Genomic DNA, 24235 nt, shown 5'->3' with positions numbered 1-24235 from the left:
TAACTGCTGCAGATGCAACTTCTCCCACATCACTGTGCAAGGGCAAATGTCCCTTCATGTGATGCAGAAATTTATGTGTACTCCGCCCAGTCTAGTACATTGTATTCATTGTTCATGATATGTTCTCTACACTAGGATGAACAAAGGCATGTTGAGTGATCACTTTGCTGAAGACGTCTGTTCTGATCACAAGATCTCTCTGTATCTTGGTGTTTTTACACCTCCCATTCACACGCTATTATTTCTTTCTTGCTTGCTTTCTTCCTTCCCCCTTGTTAGCGTGAATGAATCTAGAAGAATCACACGACACTGGTCTGCTCCAATGTCAAACAGTTTATTTAGTTATGCCAGCGGGGTGCAGGTCACTGGGCTGTGCAGATACCTCTCCACTGAACAAAGGAAAATCATCCATACTTATACATTTTCAAACGGTTACTCAGCCCATCCCGACCGGACATGGTCCAATCACAACGATTATCGATTATATACATTGATTATTAGAGCTAATAGAAGCGGTTACTAGGCATAGAGGGGCTGCATGACCGGCCCATACACAGATAGGGGATTACTCATGATGTTTTCCATACCCCCTTATCTTCACCTCGTTACCGGCCCATACACAGATAGGGGACTACTCATGATGTTTTCACCTCGTTACAGGCTAGCACCTTTGTCAGCATTCCACAAGGGTGTCTGCTTTTCATTTTAATTAGCCTTTTGTTTGAGATTGGATTACTCAGCTCCTGTGGAATGTGGTCAAGTTCACTGAGCCCCATGGTGCTTTGCAACCTCCTCACTGTTCACTAATATTATATGTTACTGGTTACTCAAATAATATTTAAACAGTATGATATTTACTGCAGGTGCCTCTGCGCTTGGGAATACCCTACAACACCCCTCCCCTTTCCGACCCCGATATCTTGTCTTTCTGCAACTAACTTAGTTGAAATGTGTCTTTTATCCATCATAATATTGCTCATCCTACTCTTGTCCACTTCAGAATTTACCTGCTTTCTGATATCCTTCTCTTAAGTAAAGACATATCCTTAGTTCTTAGTAAATTTCTGTACAACTTTTTTATAACTAGCATCTACAAATCAACAAGCCTCTCCTCTCAGGGATCCCACTTCTCTTTCAGCAATTCTTTTTTTACTAATATACTTGTTCAAAAATTTACCCTTCCTTTGCTGTTTCTTCCATTTTTTTTGACCCACTTATCCCTCTTAACTTTCCTTATCTCAGTCAACCTCTTATTTTCTCATATTCTCCTTTAGATTTTCATTAATAATTTTAATTCCTTTCTCACCTCTGTTTTTTTCGTGGCATCCTAAAACTGCAAGTAATTCCTTTTCTAATGGAATATTCTTATTGCTTGTGAGGAATAACAAGGGCAAACTAATATCCTATCACACTAGGACTAGGATGTAGTACAACTAATGAAAGCATGTACAGTTACTACTTATAGGTTGAACTTAATATAGTCTCTCAAAGATATGTCAGTTCTGTGCCATTAATTGTACTTCACTGTATTTTATTTACTGAACTTAATTTCCATTATAGGAACTTGGTTATGGTGCTTCTTTAGTCAAAAGAGATACAGCAATACATGATCTGGACCATAAAGAGGAAATAAAACAGTAAGCCTATCAATGATATTCTTAAGAGAAATAGAAAATATTGATTTACTAAGAAAGATCATTGTATTTACGTTTTTGTCTCCATTTTAGGTGGAAGAGGTCCTTCTTGTTCAGCCTTCTTTTTGGCATCCCTGTCTTTGGACTAATGATATACATGATAGTGCTGGATAACAAGCGCAGTGGCTCCATGCCTGCTGAACAAAACATTATTCCAGGTTTATCAATTCTTAATCTGGCTTTCTTTGTTTTATGTACTCCTGTTCAGGTGAGTGCACAACAAAAAAGCTTTATTTACAATGCAAAAATAATATTTAATAATTCTGCTGCAGCTCTGCTGCACAGCATAGTCAAGTTAAATCTAAATTAACATATTGTAGTGTCGGCCAGGGACAACTCGATTGTTCAAAATAAACCTAATTAAATTAATAACAAAAGATCACCCCTTTTGTAGGTTATTTTAAATTCCAGCTCCCCCTACCCTTTGGCTCCTCTAGTAGAAATGTAGGGAAATGGCACAAGTTGACTTGGGCTCGTTTTTTTCTGTTGGGGTGTAGGATGTCCCCAGCCTTTTTTTTTAGATGTATTTTGTTCAGATGCCATTCCTGGGACTGTGTACTCGAATCACAAGGGACAACTAAATTCCTATCACATCAGAATGTAATAGAGCAATTGGAAACAACAGGTCACTTACAGTTACCATCATTGTCCATCTCATTAATGTAGTCTCTTGATGAAGGTGTGCAATGATCGAAAAAGGTAAACGTTTGCAAATTTTATTTTGACTTCCCAAGCTCCAAGATATTATTTTAATATCACAGTTTACATTATTCAGCTGTGACCAACTGCACTCTACAGATGACTTTTCTGTGATCCCAGCAGCACAGGAACCCAGGCGTTCTGTGCTTAATGTTAAAACATTCAAACCTGTTCTTGAACAAATATTATCCAGATCTATTTTTAAAGATATTAATCAGCAGACTGTTAAGTACTCCTGGGAGTCTAGTCAAAATGGTGCTGACCAATGTTCCCCTTAAAATTTTGTTGTGCGCAGCCAATCTTTTTAGTGCATGGGCCCTTTAAATATTTTAGCACAGCTGCATACACGTGGTATTTATCAAGGGACAGTGCATGTGCAGTAGCTTCCAGGCTGCTGTGTGGCTCCACATATGCACAGCTTAGCGGGAATATTGGTGACTACTCTTACCTTAATATCTAGATTCATTTGAATATTGCATCTGGATAAAAGCATTATTGTACATAATAAAAATAGGCACATTATGCTTTACTAGGAAAATGTTACCTGCATTTGATAAATTACTATATAAAAGACTATGACAAAGGTAATGGCACATAGAATTAAGGTGAATGGGGCCCCATGGATAGAGAAGTGGTAGGAGGGAAAAAAGATAATGTTGAAATAAAAGGAAGTTTCTCAAACTGGGAAGATGCGTTGAACTGATTGTCATTATTCATGAATGTTCTGGACTTGGGCATTGGTGAAACAGTATTAAATTTGTAAATTACATCAAATTGTGGAATATGGTAAATCCTTACAAGAATTTTGCAGGAAAGCATAGATAGGCTGACAGGTGGCAGATAAAGTTCAACTTAGGAAAATAATACAGAAATGAAATACATGTTAAATGTTCTTTGCAGATGACAGTGCTTTCATGTTTATATATGTCAATATGGTGTCTTTAAAAGTAAAACTGGGCCTAGAGAAAACAAGAAAATGGCCTATTTTCTGTAGTACTAATGAAACAAATCCCGCATTTCCTACATAAAATCTATACCACAATGTACTTTAGTTCAGTGGGCATCAAGATTTGCACATCCCCAGTGATTATAAATCAAAGTTTGTAAATCACTGCGGCTAGTAAAATGTTTGATTTACTTAGTGATCACAACAATCTGTAGGGTAAATGCTGATGTGAAACTGGTTATCATTGCACCAGAGAATCTGGTGTGGAGGTCAACAATCCTGATTTGCAATGGCTGCCATTTTCTGCTGATTAAAATGAATTCCCTTCTGGAATTTACTGAATTCTCCAATTCGTGTTTTAAAAAGATGTAATTCTAGCAAAAAAAAATCTTGCCTTAAAGAAATATTTCAAGTGAAGGCCCAACTGCAGCTTTATCCTTGAGTGCTTGTGGGAGATTTTTTTTTATATGAGAAGGTAAATTGTGCAACAGAAAATCCGAATATTTCAGTGTTAATTGAATTTCTGAAAAGTGATATTTAAGAATAAAATGATACAGAAAGTGGATTATTCACATTACAGCATTTGCCTGCACTGTATTGTGTACAGTTAATTGAAGTAGAGCTACTAATTAATATATATTTTTTAAAGTTTATCGGAGGTTGGTACTTTTACGTTCAAGCCTACAAATCTCTTAAGCACAAAATTGCCAATATGGATGTGCTCATCGTGCTGGCTACTACCATTGCGTATTTATATTCCTGTGTGATACTGATTGTGGCCATCGCTGAAAAGGCAGAACAAAGTCCAGTGACATTCTTCGATACTCCACCAATGTTGTTTGTCTTCATTGCCTTGGGGAGATGGCTGGAACATGTCGCAAAGGTAATAATTCACTTACATAGTTTATCAGGTAAAGTTATTTTCTATCGGAAAATGTTCCATAATTTTTACTGAAGGTGTAAAACTTAGACTGAACCTTCACTTTTACCTGTTCAGTTTCAAATGTTTCTCTCTTCCTCTCCTGAAGGAGTTGATGCTTGCAGAAGATATAGTTTCGTTGTTGCAGGTAGTCTTTAGGATGCCAAAATGGCCATTCCTAGTTATGCGCTAGACAGTAAGCATTAGTAAAGTACTGAACTGTGGAAGCCATCATAGACAGAATGTTCTCATTCCCTGTTCAGATGTCTGAACTTTCCTGCATGGAAATACAAAAGCACGTCCAGTTATAGCATCCCAACCCCCAACTGCTGACTTAACTTGCATCAGTTAATTCATCACTGAGAGTGAGAAAACCTGGGATACTCTGGTCTGTATGGCTACTACAGGTGTTGCCTTTACACACTAGAATACATGTCAGTTGCCAGTATTTCATGCTGATGGTCAGCACTTTGAGAACCAATCACCATGTCAGTGTTTGCCTTGACATATTAGTGCAATGGTACCTTCTGTAGACCCCACTCACCACCCTGCTCCACTACTTTGTGTATTACCAGCATTCTCTGGCTGTATTGCACTGGAGTTGAGAACTCTCTCATGAGACACAAATGCCATCTGCAGTGTAGAGAGGCAGTAACCTGGAGAGAAGTAGGGACTGTCTAGTGCATTAGCTGCGAGATGAAAGTGAGCCCTCTGAAGTGGGCATGTAGGTACCAAGGAGTGGGGAATGCATATTAGGAAGGGAAGGAAATGGGGCGAATCTACAATGGGATAGTAAAGGAAGGGGGAGAATGCAAGGGGAGGGGCAAGGGAATAGAGATTGCAAAGGGACGGGAATTTTTTTTAATGGAAACGTTACAGTTCCTAATTGGTTTTGCAATCCTTTTTGTTGTAGAGTAAGACTTCAGAAGCACTGGCTAAGCTGTTATCCCTTCAAGCTACAGAGGCTACAATAGTAACACTGGGACCAGACAACTCTCTACTGGGGTAAATTGTCAAATAGAATTGAACCTATTGTCATCAGCTCAAGTAAACATTTTGAATGAAACTTAAATTTAGATAAGTGCTACAATTTAGCACATTTATGTTCTTTAATTTTGTTTTGTTTTACATTTTTACTCATCTCTGGAGCCCCTCCCCATTACATATCATTATCTTGTACTAATGAGAGACAAATTTAGGCCTCTGCCAAACTCATGCTGTAAGCAGACGCTAGGAACGCGCAAGAATGGTACATGTTCACCTGTACTGAAATTAGATCTAAGTTTCCCCCATACCCTCTTAAAACAAGGCAAGGAAGAGGCTTGTCTTTGTTCAACACCTTCCCCAGTAATATGCTTGATATCAAGAGAGCTACCAATCCACAGTATGCCAACATGCTGCACCATTGAATTCTTCCCTACTTAAAACCCTTCAGGCATCTCCAGTGCCTACTTTCCAAAATGAAAATTGATCTTAATTGAAATTCCTATACTGTGGAACATTTCAAATGGCTAAATGTCGACTTTGATTTTATCGTCACTTTGTGTAAACCGACCTTCTACCTCAAGTAGTCACCATAAAGGCAAAAATAATAGATGAATAGAGAAACTAAGTTTGTCATTGATAGATAAGTAAGGGAACTTCAAATTCTATGGATTAAAATTATGGGAATATTTTGTTAATAGAAGATTGGCTAACTAACAGGAAACAGAGAGTAGGCACAAATGGATCATTTTCTGGTTGGCAAGATGTAACAAGTGGTGTGCCACAGGGATCAGTGCTGGGGCCTTTTACAATTTATATACATGATTTGGATGAAGTTACCAGAAGTATGGTTGCTAAATTTGCTGATGACACAAAGTTAGGTAGGAAAGTAAGTTGTGAAGTGGACATAAGGAGGCTACAAAGGGATTATAGATAGGTTAAGTGAGTGGGCAAAAATCTGGCAAATAGAGTATAATGTGGGAAAATGTGAAATTGGTAGGAATTCTATTTTGGCAGGAAGAATAAAAAAGGAAGCATATTATCTAAATGGTGAGAGATTGCCGAGCTCTCAGATCTAGAGAGATCTGGTTGTCCTAGTGCATGAATCACAAACGGTTAGTATGCAGGTTCAGCAAGTAATTAGGAAAGCTAATAGAATGTTATCGTTTATTGCAAGGGGAATTGAATACAAAAGTAGGGAGGTTATGCTTCAGCTATACAGGGCATTGGCGATACCACATCTGGAGGACTGTACACAATGCTAGTTTCCTTTATTTAAGGAAGGATGTAGATCAGAGAAGATTTACTAGACTAATACCTTTTTTTTTTATTCATTCATGGGATGTGGGCGTCATTGGCCAGGCCAGCATTTATTTCCCAACCTAATTGCCCTTGAGAAGGTGCTGGTGAGCTGCCTTCTTGAACCGCTGCAGTCCATGTGAGGTAGATACACCCACAGTGCTGTTAGGAAGGGAGTTCCAGGATTTTGATCCAGTGACAGTGAAGGAACGGCGATATAGTTCCAGTCAGGATGGTGTGTGGCTTGGAGGGGAACTTGCAGGTGGTGGTGTTCCTATGCATTTGCTGCTCTTGTGCGTCGAGGTGGTAGAGGTCACGGGTTTGGAAGGTGCTGTCTAAGGAGCCTTGGTGCGTTGCTGCAGTGCATGTTGCAGATGGTACACACTGCTGCCACTGTGCGTCGGTGGTGGAGGGAGTGAATGTTTGTGGATGGGGTGCCAATCAAGCGGGCTGCTTTGTTCTGGATGGTGTCGAGCTTCTTGAGTGTTGTTGGAGCTGCACCCATCCAGGCAAGTGGAGAGTATTCCATCACATTCCTGACTTGTGCCTTGTAGATGGTGGACAGGCTTTGGGGAGTCAGGAGGAGAGTTACTTGCCTCAGGATTCCTAGCCTCTGACCTGCTCTTGTAGCCATGGTATTTATATGGCTACTCCAGTTCAGTTTCTGGTCAATGGTAACCCCTAGGATGTTGATAGTGGAGGATTCAGTGATAGTAATGCCATTGAATATCAAGGGGAGATGGTTAGATTCTCTCTTGTTTGAGATGGTCATTGCCTGGCACTTGTGTGGTACGAATGTTACTTGCCACTTATCAGCCCAAGCCTGGATATTGTCCAGGTCTTGCTGCATTTCTACACGGACTGCTTCAGTATTTGAGGAGTCGCGAATGGTGCTGAACGTTGTGCAATCATCAATGAACATCCTCACATCTGACCTTATGATTGAAGGAAGGTCATTAATGAAGCAGCTGAAGATGGTTGGCCCTAGGACACTACCCTGAGGAACTCCTGCAGTGATGTCCTGAAGCTCAGATGATTGACCTCCAACAACCAGAACCTTCTTCCTTTGCGCTAGGTATGACTCCAACCAGAAAATAATTTTCCCCCTGATTCCCATTGACTTCAGTTTTGCTCGGGCTCTTTGATGCCACGCACGGTCAAATGCTGCCTTGATGTCAAGGACAGTCACTCTCATCTCACCTCATGAGTTCATCTCTTTTGTCCATGTTTGAACCAGGAGCTGAGTGGCCCTGGCGGAACCCAAACTGAGCATCACTGAGCAGGTTATTGCTAAGCAAGTGCTGCTTGATGGCACTGTTGCTGACATCTTCCATCACTTTACAGATGACTGAAAGTAGACTGATAGGGCGGTAATTGGCCGGGTTGGTCTTGTCTTGCTTTTTGTGTATAGGACATACCTGGGCAATTTTTCACATTGCCGAGTAGATGCCAGTGTTGTAGCTATGCTGGAACAGCTTAGATAGGGGTGCGGCACGTTCTGAAGCACAGGTCTTCAGTACTATTGCCGGAATATTGTCAGGACCCATAGCCTTTGCAGTATACAGTGCCATCAGTCGTTTCTTGAGTGAATCGAATTGGCTGAAGTCTGGCATCTGTAATGCTGGGAACTTCAGGAGGGGGCCGAGTTGGATCATCAACTCGGCACTTCTGGCTGAAGATTGTTGCAAATGCTTCAGCCTTATCTTTCGCACTGATATGCTGGGCTCCCCCATCATTGAGGATGGGGATATTTGTGGAGCCACCTCCTCCAGTTAGTTGTTTAATTGTCCACCACCATTCACGGCTGGATGTGGCAGGACTGCAGATCTTAGATCTGATCCGTTGGTTATGGGATTGCTTAGCTCTGTCTGTTGCATGCTGCTGATGCAGTTTGGCATGCACGTAGTCCTGAGTTGTAGCTTCACCAGGTTGACACCTCATTTTGAGGTATGCATGGTGCTGCTCCTGGCATGCCTTCCTGCACTCTTCATTGAACCAGGGTTGGGATCCTGGCTTGATGGTAATGGTAGAGTGGGGGATATACCGGGCCATGAGTTTACAGATTGTTGATGAGTACAATTCTGCTGCTGCTGATGGCCCACAGCGCCTCATGGATGCCCAGTTTTGCATTGCGAGATCTGTTTGAAATCTATCCCACTTAGCACGGTGATAGTGCCACACAACACGATGGACGGTATCCTGAATGTGAAGGCGGGACTTCGTCTCCACAAGTACTGTGCGGTGGTCACTCCTACCAATACTGTCATGGACAGAAGCATCTGCGGCAGGCAGATTGGTGAGGACGAGGTCAAGTATGTTTTTCCCTCGTGTTGGTTCCCCCACCACCTGCCGCAGACCCAGTCTAGCAGATATGTCCATTAGGGCTCGGTCAGTAGTGGTGCCACCGAGCCACTCTTGGTGATGGACATTGAAGTCCCCCACCCAGAGTACATTTTGTGCCCTTGCCACCCTCAGTACTTCCTCCAAGTGGTGTTCAACATGGAGGAGTACTGAGTCATCAGCTGAGGGAGGGCGGTAGGTGGTAATCAGTAGGAGGTTACCTTGTCCATGTTTGACCTGATGCCATGAGCCTTCATGGGGTCTGGAGTCGATGTTGAGGACTCCCAGGGCAATTCTCTCCCTACTGTATACCACTGTGCCACCACCTCTGCTGGGTCTGTCCTGCCGGTGGGACAGAACATACCCGGGGATGGTGATGGCAGTGTCTGGGACATTGTCTGTAAGGTATGATTCTGTGAGTATGGCTATGCCAGGCTCTTGCTTGACTAGTCTGTGGGACAGCTCTCCCAACTTTGGCACAAGCCCCCAGATGTTAGTAAGGAGGACTTTGCAGGGTCGATACGGCTGAGTTTGCTGCTGTCGTTTCTGGTGCCGAGGTCGATGCCGGGTGTTCCGTCCGGTTTCGTTCCTTTTTATAGACTTTATAGCGGTTACATACAACTGAGTGGCTTGCTGGGCCATTTCAGATGGCATGTAAGAGTTAACCACATTGCTGTGGGTCTGGAGTCACATGTAGGCCAGACCAGGTAAGGACAGCAGATTTCCTTCCCTAAAGGACATTAGTGAACCAGATGGGTTTTTACAACAATCGACAATGGTTTCATGGCCATCATTAGACTAGCTTTTTAATTCCAGATTTATTAATTAAATTCAAATTCCACCTTCTGCTGTGGTGGGATTCGAACCCATGTCCCCAGAGAAATACCATGGGTCTGTGGGTTACTAGTCCAGTGATAATACCACTATGCCACTGCCTACCCTAAAAGAGAAAAATCATTAATATATCTCTGGCATCATTTGTATGTTTTAAACATCTTAGCCTGGGAACAGACAGTGTATAGAATTCTTCTCGTCGTGGTCTTATGAGGCTAAGATTACTGGCATTGAAAGACTGTGGACAATGATAGTACTTCTGATAGCCTCGGATTTCTATTTTGGCATTAATATTTTGGATAAATTCTAGCACCAGTGATGCCTTGGCTAGCGTGGAATTGCCATAATCCAGTTCAGTTTGTTTACTCTGCTTGAAAGAATGGCAATTATGTGGATTGTTGAGGTTTTTATGAGTCATATTAATCTCTTGACATTGGAACTGCTGGATATCTGATGCAGTTGCAATTTCCACCTTTAATTTTGAATGGTCTTTTGTGAAACATGAAATTCAGTTTTCATGTTGCCTGATGAGCTTAGAAATGTACCCAAAGCATTTTTCACTGAAATAAATCATATAGAAACAGCTACGTGGGTTAAGAGTGGGCGAAGAAAACTCAAAATAAAGAGGCCCACATAATTTCTTTAACCTACTTTAGATGCCGAAGGCTATGTAGATTCAGCAAATAACGTCCAAATAAAACATGCCCACAAATTTGAAATGTATGAACGTTTTATGTATGACCTTTATATTTTGGCAAGTGCCATTAAGGAAACAATAGCTATCATCTGCTAGAGTACTAACTCTATTAAATAAACTAAATGGCAGGCAGTTCATAGCGTCTTCCATGGTATGTGCAGTAAATTAGAGGAAGACCTTTCATAAAAAGATGCATCACGTGTACCAAAGTTCAAATGAAAGCAAAAAGGTTGCACACGATATAATATCTTTCTACGTAAAATGAAGATTTAATTACAAAAAAATCCTTAAAATATAACTGGAGACTGGAGTTCTAAAGAAAAAAACTACTTATGAGTAAAAAGGTAAAGGGCATTTTGAAACAACATTTAGGTAAATTAATTTGAATTGAGTGTTCCTTTTATTCTCTCATCAGTCTTTTCCAATGGTCTTTCCTTCCTTCCTCCCTGTCATAAAGGAGACTCCTTGCTGAGCACAGTTCCATGGACAATTCTAGTTATCTACAATATCTCTCATTATTATCTTACATGAGCTTAGACAGTAAGCTTTGGCAGGTTATTCAACTAAAGGGTGTATCACATTTATAACCCTCGCTGACATCCTGTGCCTACCTGATGCAGCTAATTTTGAGTGCAGAGAATTCAGGAATTCAGTGGGATCTGATGCATCAAGACTACTCAACCAGCAAGCATCTCTTGTTCATCTGAGTGCTATTCACAAAGCTGAACTAGTGCAGGTTCACCAAGCAGCTACTGTCTTAAATGTCCTGTTGCATGGAACAAAGATCTCCCTCTCCTCGCATAATCCAAAGGGCAAGACTAAAATGATGCACATCATGCTGAGCAGGTACTTGACATTTTCAGGGTATCATTCCCTGAAGCTATTTGTCTGCTTATCCTTCTCATACACTTTTCACATGCAATTTTCATCTTTCAGCGTCATCAATTTTTCATTCATTACAGTAAAAACCATTTAATTAGAACACCTCAGTGGAAACCAATTCTTCCAATTACCTTATCTTCCTCCCTAACAGCTTTATTAATGCACCAGTTGACTAGGTAATGAAACTGAATGTTTTATCATAAATCAACTCGTATTCGCAACGTACATCGTGTGTGTACTGCAGGTTCAAGTAGCAATCATTTTTTACTGTTAAAACCTGCATTTACACAGAGGATATAGGGAAATTGTGATTTTTTTTTCATTCACAGGATGTGGGCACGCTGGCAAAGCCAGCACTTATTGCCCATACATAATTGCCCTTGAGAAGATGGTGGTGAGCTGCCTTGTTAAACTGCTGCAGTCCCATGTGGTGAAGGTACTCTCATTGTGCTGTTAGAGAGTTCCAAGATTTTGAGCCAGCGACAGTGAAAGGATGGCAATATATTTCCAAGGTCGATGGCGTGTGACTTGAAGGGGAACTTGGAAGTAGTTGTGTCCCCATTTGCCTGCTGTCCTTGTCCTTGTAGGTAGTAGAGGTCATCGGTTTGGGAGGTGCTGCTGAAGAAATCTTGGTGAATTGCTGCACTGCACTGCAGCTACGGTGCGCAGGGTGGAGGGAGGGATTGAGTGTTTAAGTTGGTGGATGATGTGTCGATCAAGTAGGCCCCTTTGTCCTGGGCGGTGTTAAGCTGCTTGAGTATTGGAGCTGCACTCATCCAAGAAAGTGGAGAGTATTCCATCACACTCCTGATTCGTGCCTTGTTGATAGTGGAAAGGCTTTGGGAAATCAGGAGGTGAGTAACTCACTGCAGAATATCCAGCCTCTGACCTGCTCTTGTTGCCATAGTATTTCTGTGGCTGGTCCAATTAAGTTTCTGGTCAATGGTGAACTCTAAGATGTTGGTGGTGGGGAATTCAACAGTAGTAATGTTGAATGTCAGGGAAGATGGTTAGACTCTCTTGTTGGAAATGGTCATTGTTTGGCACTTGTGAGGCGTGAATCTTACTTGGCACTTTTCAATCCAAGCCTGGATGTTGTCTAGGTTTTGCTGTATGTAGGCACATACTGCTTCACATTATCTGAATACTGGTGAATGGAACTGAACATTGTGCAATCATCAGCAAACAGCCCTCTGTCTGCCTTATGATGGAGAAAGGTCAGTAATGAGCCATCTGAAGATGATTGGGTCCACGGCATTACCCTGAGAAACTGCTGTAGTGATGTCCTGAGGCTTAGATGATTGACCTCCAACAATCACAATCTTTGTGCTGTGTACAACATCAGCAGTGGAGAGTTTCTCCTAATTAATTCAATTTTAGCTCCTTGATGGCACATTCAGTCAAATGCTGCCTTGCTGTCAAGGGCAGTGACTCTCCCCTCACCTCTGGAATTTAGCTCTTTTGTCCATGTTTGATCCAAGGCTGTAATGAGGTCAGGAGCTGAGTGGTCCTGGCAGAACCCAAACTGAACATCGATGAGCAGATTATTGGTGCCACTTGATAGCACTGTCAGCGATGCCTTCCATCACTTCACTGAAGATTGAGGGTAGGCTGGTGGGACGGTAATTGGCCAAATTAGATTTATCCTGCTTTTTGTGGACGGGGCATACCTGGGCAATTTTCCATTTTTTTCAGGTAGGTGCCGGTGTTGTAGTTGTACTGGAACAGCTTGCCTGGAGATGAGGTTAGTTCTGGAGCATAAGCCTTCAGCACCACAGCTGGGATGTTGTCAGAGCCCAAAGCTCTGATGTATCCAGTATGCTTATCCTTTTTTTGTTATCATGTGGAGTGAATCAAATTGACTGAAGACAGGACTGCAGCATTTTGATCTGATCCTTTTGTTGTGGGATCTCTTAGCTCAGTTACATGCTGCTTCCAATGTTTAACATGCATGTAGTCCTGATTTGTATCTTCACCATGTTGGCACCTTATTTTTAGATGTACCTCGTGCTGCTCCTGAAATGTTGGTTAAAAGGTGTGGTTCTGTGAGTATGACTATGTCAGGCTATTGCTTGACTTGTTTGTGGGACAAATTTCCCAATTTTGGCATGGTCAAAGCCGAGTGACCTATTCTTACTATGCCTTTCTGTAGTGGTTTGGTACAACTGAGTAGCTTGCTAGGCCATTTCAGAAGGCAGAAAGAATCAATCACATTGCGTATTAATGAACCAAGTGTTTTTTTACAACATGGTCACCATTCTGATGCTAGCTTTTTATTCCAGATTTATTTAATTAACAATGTAAATTCCCCAATTTTGTGATGGGATTTGAACTCCTGACCATTAGTCTTGGCCTCTGGATTACTAGTCCAGTAACATAACCACCATGCTACTGTGCAAAAATATTGTAGTCTGGTGTAGGGGCTGGAATTTAAAGTGTAAGTCAGAAATGCCACAGTTACTTCCATTTTAAAATACACACTAAATTTTAGTGGAACCAGATATTAACTGAAGACGTGCTTGCTCCAAAGTAATGCATGTATGGAAATAACAGGGTAATGAGGGCAAATATTGCTGCAGAAATTCCTCCATTTACACTAGAATAGAACCTGATTTAATTTAAGCCTTTTAAGATACCTGTATGACTTGTCAAAAGAGGAAAGTGGTTGAGATCACAACCTTTGTCTGAAATGCCAGTTTTGGCTGAAGCAATTGGAAAATAAATCATTTTTTTAAGCTGTGCTGCTGAGTGGTTTCTGCAAACTACTTTTCAGTAGTTTCAGGCAGGCAAATGTGTCTCATTCCGCCTCTCAGCACAGAGCCATTCCTTTGTATGCTGTTATAATGGAGACGGAGCAGTAGGAAGAAGTAATGCACACAGGATAAGGCTGCAGCAAAGAAAATGACCAGTGTGCCTTTCCCCTTAGTCTGCAGATCACACCGCTCCCTTGAGATTATACCAGGAGAGATTTGCTTATGGAGGCAATGGTTCATAATGCAACAGATTCCTCGGATTGCTGAGGCACCACCTTGGGAGTGGCAGTGGCTGCTCTCTCGGGATGATGATGTTTGTCCTCTCACCACTGCCACTCTACCAGTACATTTGCTGTTGCTTGTCAGCTAGCCAGCCCTGATTGCTACCACCCATTTCGAGATGGTACTGTCTGAAGCTGGGCCTCTAGGCCCAGAACTGCTCAAGGTCATCCAAGCCATCTGCAGTCTCCTCCACTGTAAGTCAACATCTTTCCGCCAGCCATGCTTCAGCCACTGGGGTAGCACTATATAGGAACACGAGGATAGGCAAAGGCACATGGAAAACGGGCGCTAATGGAATATACAAGGGTGATTAGTTGATGTTTGTATGCAATATGGCATGCTTTGATTTATAAGTTTGGTTTGAAATGTTTATTTTGTGTTGGCTTATACTTTTGCACTGTGATGGTCAGTGACGGAGGGAAAGTAAGGTGTAGGTAGGACTGATGGTGAATGGGGAATTGCAGTTACGTTTAATGGTATCGCAGTCAGATGAGTTGTTCACGGATAGCCAGGCTAGGCAGGTGCTGTCTAGTTTGCTTCTTCCTCCTCCTCCTCTGACGTATAGCTGGTGGCAAGGGCTGTGTCCTCGTGATGGTGAGGTTGTGCAGCATAAGGCAGACCGCCATGAATCTTGACATATGCTCTGACGAATACTGCAGTGCGACTCCAGAGGGGTGCAGGCAGCAGAAGCATTGTTTCTGCATGCAAGTGGTCTGCTGTATCACATTTTGTGACAGCATGGCTTACATTGTATGGATGCTGCCCACGTGTGTGGATTGTGCACCGGCATCATCGACCATGTGGTCAGTGGATGGCTTTTGTCGCCCAGTAGAGACCCTTTGGTTTGTCATGGTGGCTCAAATGCAGATAGCACAGTAGACTGTCGCAGAATGAAGGCATCATGACTGCTGCCATAATACTGTGCATTGATCTGCTTGATTCTCTGTGTATAGCTGGAACTTGAGAGAGTGAAATCCCTTTCCGTTACAGAGCATCTGAATTGGTATGCAGCGCGTGCAAAGCAACGTGCATGCGTCATTGGCACCCTGCATGATGGGGAAGCCTGCAGTCTTTGTGAAGCAGCATGTTGCTCTGCCTGCTGCTGTCTGGCATGAGAGAAAGAAATTTAATCAGCTCTCTTTGAATACAGAGCCTCAGTGAGCTCCGTTACAAAACATTGGACAGCAAACTGCGAGACGTTTCAAATATTTCCTTGAAGGCAACTGACACCTAAAGGTGCATGGCCATGGGCATCTTCGCAACCACTGGCAATTTGCTCCACACCCTGCTTTTGAGGTGGCAGTTGTGGCTGCAGCAGGCGTCGTATGTGACGCAGGTCTGGCCCATACCCCACTCCTGCGCTGTGGCGGTCACCTGAGCCATTTTCCGCTTCATCTGGGAATCTAAAATGGACCGGGTCCGGAGGGTCACGATGTTCAAATCTCTGGATAAGGGCGGGAAAAATGTACCCAACATGGCCCTCATCCTGATGACCACCTTCGTATGCGGCTGCATCAAGCTGTGTGTAGACCTCCAGTACGCAAACGCCAAGTGTCACTACGTGCTGAGGTTCTATCTGTCCCCGGTGTTGCGAAGGATGGGCCTGTTCACATTGCCGCAGAACGCTCCATGCAGTTGGGCCGTGCCGTACCACCTATCCTTCGTGGAGCAGTTTCTGCGGGAAAACACCTTTGACCACCGGTCCATCAGGCAGTGGTCTGCACGGAATATCCTCAAGGCCCTACGGGAAAAGGAGACGGTGGATCCTGTCGGATGGTTCCCCGAGCAGACCTTCAAAGTCATTTGGCGGAATGCCTCATCACCAGAACTTTCAAACAAGCACCAAGACGTAGCTTGGCTGGTGGCAAGAAGGGCCCTCCCCGTCAGATCCTTCATGCACACCCGAAGTCTCGCCCCCTCCGCACAATACCCCCGCGGTGGCTGTGGTGGGGAAGAGACGGTTGCCCACCTCCTCATGGAATGTGTCTTCGCAAAGCAGGTGTGGAAAGAGATGCAATGGTTTTTGTCGAGGTTCATCCCAAGCAGCTCTGTAACACAGGAGTCTGTGCTCTACGGGCTGTTCCCAGGGACACACACCACGACAAACATCAACTGCTGCTGGAGGAATATCAATTCGGTGAAAGACGCCCTTTGGTCTGCCAGAAACTTGCTGGTCTTCCAGTGCAAAGAGTTGTCCACGACCGAATGTTGCAGACTGGCACATTCCAAGGTCCAGGACTACGTGCTGAGGGACGCACTAAAGCTTGGGGCAGCCGCAGCAAAGGCTCAATGGGGAAAGACCACAGTGTAAGGTCCCCCCACCAAGCTGAACTGAGGGGCTGGATCCATGGGAAACCCCTCAAACTGTATCGGGAAAATGTTGTGTGCTGTAAATGTAAAAATGTATATGGCATGACAGTGAAATGGAAGGGTTGTGAGGCAACTCATGATTGTACAGAAGGAAACTGATCACCTTTGCACTGTTTGTATTTTTTGACTTGATGCTGTTTTAAACTGTTTGGGAATGTAATTTTTACAGATTTTTATGAATAAAGTATATTTTGGAAATAAAATAAAATGGTGTCTGATTTCATAGAGGATGTCCTTACTGAAATGCAGATGTCTGGCACATCATTCCTCACTGAGGTTTTGGTAGGACAATTGTTCCCTGAATACCCTGGGGAGACGTGGCTTCCTGCTGAGAACCCTTCTACCCTTCCTCCCTTGTCCAGCGACTTGTCCTGCTCACTGTCACCTCTGCTCATTCTGCAGGTCGTGCTGCATTCTAAGGGAAATGCCTACTACTGCACCCATGTCTGGGAGCATCTGATTTGTGCAGACGCCTTGAAGTCAGGACCAAGTCCCTCAGCACCTCCTACATCACTCCCTTGTAGACATTAGCAACTTTAAAGAACTTGAGAAAGCACAAGACACTTGTACAATTGTGGCAGCAGCCAGTGGAAATCAACCAGCAACTAACGTGAAAGTAATCGATGATCCTTTTAAATAGTGCTGGTGTGGAGTCCTATCTTTTGTTGAATGGGTGTTCATCCGCGTATGATTAAGAGAGGGTGTTAATTGAAGCGGCAAGGTCCATATGGCAGTACTGGTGTCAAATCCGCATGTAACCTCATGATCTGCCTACTCTGCATACTTCTGGTGGATGTTCACGGTGCATGTGCTAACACCCTTGCCAAAATAGTGTCCCACATGACTCGTACCGGGAGTGTGCGCACTCACTGCGGATGCCATTTTGGACCTCTAAGGTCACCCCGTCAGGCTCTACATATTTGAATTTTGCAGCATTATATATTTTAAAAGATAGCCTAGTGATCTTTTCTTGTCCCCCAGCCTGGTGCTGCTATCTGTTGTGACATAGGTGTGAATACATTCAATAAAAATAATTCATCTCCAGCAACTATTTCTCTTCAAAAGAATTAGTATTATGTAGTACCCTTCATGTTCTCAGGACATTCCACAGTGTTTCACAGCCAATTGATTACTTTTGAAGTGTTAAAGGCAAATGCAACAGCCAATTTGCACACAGCAAGGCCCCACAAACAGCAATGAGATAAATGACCAGATACACTGATTTAGGGGCAAATTTAGTCAGGACAGTGAAGAATTCCTTGACTCTTTAAATAGTGCCATGGGATCCCAGAGTGAGATTTAAACTCCCAACCTCTGACTCAGATATGAGAATGCTTCTATTGAGCCTGGCTCATATTTAAAGCCCTTTTCTGAGAAACTCTAATAAGATTTTTCTATATCCCTAAATATTTCTTGTGCATAAACATCCTTTTATTCCCAACATCAGAGCAATAAACATGAAATGCATACATCAAGAAGTGACGTTCATTGGTAAAGAAATGGAAAAATATTTAGGTGCAATTATTCAGAATTCATTGAAAATATCCAGTCAACATGCAGCTATTACCAACAAAGTTTTGTTTAAACCTTTGATGAAACCCACATATGGGTCTAGATTTGAGTCTTGAATTGATGAATTAGAGAAGGTTTAGATAAAAAGTGAAAAGTGTGATACTTTGACTTAGGGCTCCAGAGCTTAGGCACAAGAATCATTTCTGACACTCCAGTGGAATACTGAGGGAATGCTGCACTGTTGGAGGTGCCCTCTTTCTGATGAGATGTTGACTGAGGCCCCATCTGCCCCCTTAGGCGGATGTAAAAAATCTGATGGCACTATTTCAAAGAAGAGCCGGGGAGTAATCCCCTGTATCCTGGCTAATCTTTATCCTTCAGTCAGCATCACAAGAAAAACAAATTATCTGGTCATTATCACATTGCTGTTTGTGGGAGCTTGCAGTGCACAAATTGGCTGCTGTGTTCCCTACATTATAAGTGACTACCTTCAAAAGTACTTCATTAGCTGTAAAGTACAGGACATCCTGGGGTTGTGAAAGTCACTGTACAATTGCAAGTCTGTTTTTTTTTTCCTACCCAAAGATGACTCAAGAGTTTTTTTTTAAACTAAGAGGTCTCTGGCTTTAAAAACTGGGAGAAGGGGATTTTCTGTGAACACTGAATGCTGACTTGGTCTTTGAAGTGCAGGCTGTAAAACTTGTATCCAAGCAACCAGAAAGATGTATGACTCTGGTGACTTGGTTGTTGAAAATTTAGTTTCACTTTTGGGTTGAAAAGCCAGTTGCTGCTGGAGACCTGTGTTTGCAGACCAGAAAATGACCTCTCCCTGAAAGGAAGGCTTGTCTTTCTTGTAAAAAAGGAATCTTACATTTGAGTTGGGGCTATGTTCTGCCTGGAGAGAGGAAAAAAAAAACCCTGGAGAAGAAAAGATCTGGAGAAAGGGGAGTTGCTACACTCTGTAGAGGAACACTGCTTTGCAGAAAGGAAGCCTCGTGTTTTGGGTGTGGCAGATTGCTGTTGCCTCCTGCCTCAAGAATGAGCCCTGTTGCCTTTTGTGTTTTTTGGGAGATCCTGAAATTTCAAGAGAGTTTCTACTATTAGACTGCTACTTTAAAATTTACGAAGACCTGTTGGTACACCTTTTGCTGAGAGAGCTGATGTGATGCTTGCTGCAGACGAATTGCCTTGAACGCCTACCCATCACAGACTGTTCATTAATTTCACCTGGAGAGACTTCGAGTGGCATTTGACTATTTGATTCTAGGACACCTCACTGATCTGGAAATATCCTATTAGACTGACAACTAATTATTTTATTATTCCTAAGAAACCGTTGCAACTTAAAGCAACGTTTTAAAAACAGGTTAACCATTGGTTTTTGAATGTATGTGTGTGCATGAGGGTTAGGAAGAATAAGCAGTTATAAAATCTCTCATCGTTTAGAACTTGGTTTATTAATAAATAATTAATTTTGTTATTGTTTAAAGAAACTGGTTTGTTGTGCTTTATTCTGGGGGATAAATAAAGTGTTTAATTTGGCTGTTTTTTGGTAGGTGGGTAACTTTACTAATATGCTGCGACCTGTGGAGTAGTGGGACTGAATTAACAGTGCATTACTCCCGCCTTGGTCGTAACAAAGAGTAAGTACTATTCCACCAATACAAGTTTTTCAAGTTGATCACAAAAGTTGTTCTTGTTGCCTGTTCATGCATGTTGAATTGTAAATTATTTGTGCTATGGAGTCATGCCCACTGGAAAAGAAGTTAAAATCAAAACTGTTTCTCCACTGGTTCCTTACAAATGATAGAGTAACTTATGCTATCAGTTTGAGCTTGATTTGATTCCAAATGATGTGTGAATCCACAGCACCATTTCCAAATCTCACACTGTTTAAGGCCATATTGTATGAGTTGATCTGCCTTGATTCAGTTTGTGTTGTATTCTCATTCTCTTCCCTATTTCCAAGCTTTTGGATCAATAAAAAAAGAAAGATTTGCATTTATATTGGGCCTTTCATGACCACTGGACGTCTCAAAGTGCTTTACAGCCAATGAAGTACTTTTTTTTGAAGTGTCATCAGTGTTGTAATGCAGGAAATGTGAACAATTTGGCTTGTTTACGATAAGTGGTTGCTTTTAGTGTATGATTTCAGCATGGGTTACCTGCTAAATTAGTAGTGGATGTACCAGTATTGTGAAGCTGGAAAATAATGCGTTTGTGCTTTGCTGGAACAGCAGATTTACATAGAATTTACAGCACAGAAACAGGGCACTCGACCTAACTGGTCTATGCTCACCATTGATTTCAATGGAGAATAAAATTGGGCAGGGTGTAAAATGGGCATTTGACCCAAACCTGTTGGGCGGGTTACATTAAAAGCAGTATTTATATCTTGCTTTTCCCGATATCATGTGCCAGTGCCAACGTATCCAACCTCTAGGAGGTGTATAACCTGTGGTGATTGTGCCTCTGGTTTTCTCTTGCACCTGTGGCCAAATGACTTGTCTTTGCTTTATGTCTTAAAGGCAATACAGTAAACATTGGAAACTGATAGTATCCTGACATCCTCATACTGTCAAGCTATGTGATGTTGCGTTGAACAAGAAACAAGCCAAAGAAGAAGTGCAGTAAAAGAGCTTTAAAGCTTTTATTAACTTGTTTTTCAATATATTCTCACATGATGATTCAATAAATCTCACATCCCACAGTTGTTGGAATTTAGGAAGCATTCCTGATACTTTAGTTACTTGCGAAACCTGCAGGAGATTTTCTCTGTGATGATGGGTTACATCATGCACCTGTCCTGTCTGTGCAAGACCTTTACATTGCTAACAGTTTTAATGGGTGTGGAGGATGGCAATGTTTATTACAGAAAATGCAGCTTTCTGAATATCTTGCAACCTGAAATGTGCAAACGTAAACATTATCTATGATTTTGTTTCTTTCAGTGAGGAGCAGGTACCTGTGGATCTTGTCCAAAGGGGCGACATTGTTAAGGTGGTCCCTGGTGGCAAGTTTCCTGTGGATGGAAAAGTAATAGAAGGTTCTTCCATGGCAGATGAATCTCTCATTACAGGTATGTTTTGGTCCTCTTTGTTTAAAGTATACCAGAGTTACTATGTCTCTTGCAATGTGTTCCTTTTAAAGATGCCAAATCATTATGGGGGTAATTTTCCCCAGATACTTTAATTAAAAACCACCTGAATAGGAATAAAGAACTCGTTGCTGAGGATTTGAAGTGGTACATAAACCCATGCTCAACTTTCACGATTGACTTGCTGCTGGAGATTTGAAGAGGGCTTTTGATACACATCGCGGGACTTTCTGGGATACCTTGTCAGGACTTTACCAACATCTTTTCCAAGGAAAAGCAAAATACTGCCGATGCTGGAAATCTGAAACAAAAGCAGAAAATGCTGGAAATTATCAGCAGGTCAGGCAGCATCTGTGGAGAGAGAAGCAGAGTTAGTATTTCAGGTCTGTGATGAAAGGCCTCACCTGCTGTGTATTTCCAATATTTTCTGTTTTTGTTTCATTTATTCCAAGGACTTCACCTGAAGGGAGGGAGGGAGTTCTGTGCGATGCTACCTTATTGACACCCTTATATGAGTCACGAAGAGAAAGGGAGTACTTGGTTATGAGCACTTGCTAGGTGTTTCCCAAAGTTTGGAGGAGGAATGGGAGAAGGACGAGGTCAGGCAGAGCAAGACAAACTACTGAGGGAGAGAGAGAGAGAAGGAGGCAAGATAAGCTCCTTCCCCTCCACACATATAGGACATCCTCCCTCCTCTGGACCTCTTCCACCAGGACCTCCAGTGTCATGTCAGAGAACCTGCCCACCCTTTCCTTCCGTACCTGAGCCACCCTGAAACATTCTGTTGTGTGTCAGCCAGCACACTGCCCATCTTCAGTAGAAGTAGACACATGGAGGCAACATATACCGCTCCATGAAAATTGCTTCTAATCAGTGCTTGAGTGCTAAACCTGCAGATGTCTTTTTTAACACCTCCAGGCAAGTTCAAATCATGATAATCATCAATTAGCCCCAAACTTGCAGGCTAAAACCAGATTTTCAAACAGGCTTTTGTTATTAACACAGCATCCACTTAGTGTTCATTTTCAACTTTCACCAAAATATGTCAAGAAATAATAACATAAAACAGGCAAATTAATTAAATAAGGACATCTGGGTCAATTGGAACTTTCAAGACTGAGATCAGTAGATATTTGTAAGGTATGTATATCAAGGTATATGGGGCTAAGGCAGGTAAATGGAGTTGAGGTACAGGTCTGCCATGATATGCACAAGGGCTCTGAATGGCTGTTTCCTGTTCCTATATTTTTTTGAAAATTGCACCATCATATGAAACATTTTAAATGAAAAGTAACCTGTCCAGTTTTTCAATGTTCCAAGAACCATCTCCACTGTAGAGATAGTCTGCTATTGTTTAGAAGTTTCTTAATTTGAAGTCCTGGATAATGTGGATAAATAGAAGTGCTGCTATGCTAATTTAGTGCAATTACTTAATTAAATTTTCGACAGTTCATATTTTGGTTGGGGGGGTGGGTGGGTGGCAAAATGACTTTAACTAACCTGGAGTAGAGAGTATCTTGCATAAATTTCTGTGATTATGCAGCACTTCCATTAAACAGTGTTCAAATCACACGCAACTTCCACAGTGCGGACTGCGACACCGACCACTCCCTGGTGTGCAGCAAGGTTAGACTCAGACCAAAGAAGTTGCATCATTCCAAGCAGAAGGGCCACCCGCACATCAACACGAGCAGAATTTCTCATCCACAGCTGTTTCAAAAATTTCTAAATTCACTTGTAACAGCCCTTCAAAACACTCCCACAGGGGATGCTGAGACCAAGTGGGCCCACATCAGAGACGCCATCTATGAGTCAGCTTTGACCACCTACGGCAAAAGTGCGAAGAGAAATGCAGACTGGTTTCAATCTCATAATGAAGAGCTGGAACCTGTCATAGCTGCTAAGTGCATTGCACTGTTGAACTACAAAAAAGCCCCCAGCGAGTTAACATCCGAAGCACTTAAAGCAGCCAGAAGCACTGCACAAAGAACAGCCAGGCGCTGCGCAAACGACTACTGGCAACACCTGTGCAGTCATATTCAGCTGGCCTCAGACACCGGAAACATCAGAGGAATGTATGATGGCATTAAGAGAACTCTTGGGCCAACCATCAAGAAGATCGCCCCCCTCAAATTTAAATCAGGGGACATAATCACTGACCAACACAAACAAATGGACCTCTGGGTTGAGCATTACCTAGAACTGTACTCCAGGGAGAATGTTGTCACTGAGACTGCCCTCAATGCAGCCCAGCCTCTACCAGTCATGGATGAGCTGGACATACAGCCAACAAAATCGGAACTCAGTGATGCCATTGATTCTCTAGCCAGCGGAAAAGCCCCTGGGAAGGACAGCATTACCCCTGAAATTATCAAGAGTGCCAAGCCTGCTATACTCTCAGCACTACATGAACTGCTATGCCTGTGCTGGGACGAGGGAGCAGTACCTCAGGACATGCGCGATGCCAATATCATCACCCTCTATAAAAACAAAGGTGACTGCGGTGACTGCAACAGCTACCGTGGAATCTCCCTGCTCAGCATAGTGAGGAAAGTCTTTGCTCGAGTCGCTCTAAACAGGCTCCAGAAGCTGGCCGAGCACGTCTACCCTGAGGCACAGTGTGGCTTTCGTGCAGAGAGATCGACCGTTGGCATGCTGTTCTCCCTTCGTCAGATACAGGAGAAATGCCGCGAGCAACAGATGCCCCTCTACATTGCTTTCATTGATCTCACCAAAGCCTTTGACCTCGTCAGTAGAATTGGTCTCTTCAGACTACTAGAAAAGATTGGATGTCCACCAAAGCTACTAAGTATCATCACCTCATTCCATGACAATATGAAAGGCACAATGCAACATGGCGGCTCCTCATCAGACCCCTTTCCTATCCTGAGTGGCGTGAAACAGGGCTGTGTTCTCGCACCTACACT

General features: G+C 42.7%; 1 protein-coding gene across 4 annotated transcripts in view; it reads left to right on the top strand.

Annotated features, from left to right (window-relative positions):
- The window catches only part of LOC137371218 (copper-transporting ATPase 2-like), a 189371-nt gene that overhangs the window by 94302 nt on the left and 70834 nt on the right, over positions 1-24235 (top strand). For all 4 annotated transcript variants that reach the window (XM_068033409.1, XM_068033408.1, XM_068033410.1 and 1 more), the window contains exons 6-10: positions 1561-1637; positions 1728-1902; positions 3989-4222; positions 5172-5263; positions 21163-21290. In XM_068033409.1, the coding sequence (XP_067889510.1) occupies positions 1561-1637; positions 1728-1902; positions 3989-4222; positions 5172-5263; positions 21163-21290 (706 nt within the window). The remainder of the gene's footprint in view (positions 1-1560; positions 1638-1727; positions 1903-3988; positions 4223-5171; positions 5264-21162; positions 21291-24235) is intronic.

The sequence above is a fragment of the Heterodontus francisci genome, chromosome 6 (genome assembly GCF_036365525.1).
Source record: "Heterodontus francisci isolate sHetFra1 chromosome 6, sHetFra1.hap1, whole genome shotgun sequence".
NCBI classification, from domain to species: Eukaryota; Metazoa; Chordata; class Chondrichthyes; order Heterodontiformes; family Heterodontidae; genus Heterodontus; species Heterodontus francisci.
This window is presented reverse-complemented; position numbering and strand designations above follow the sequence as displayed.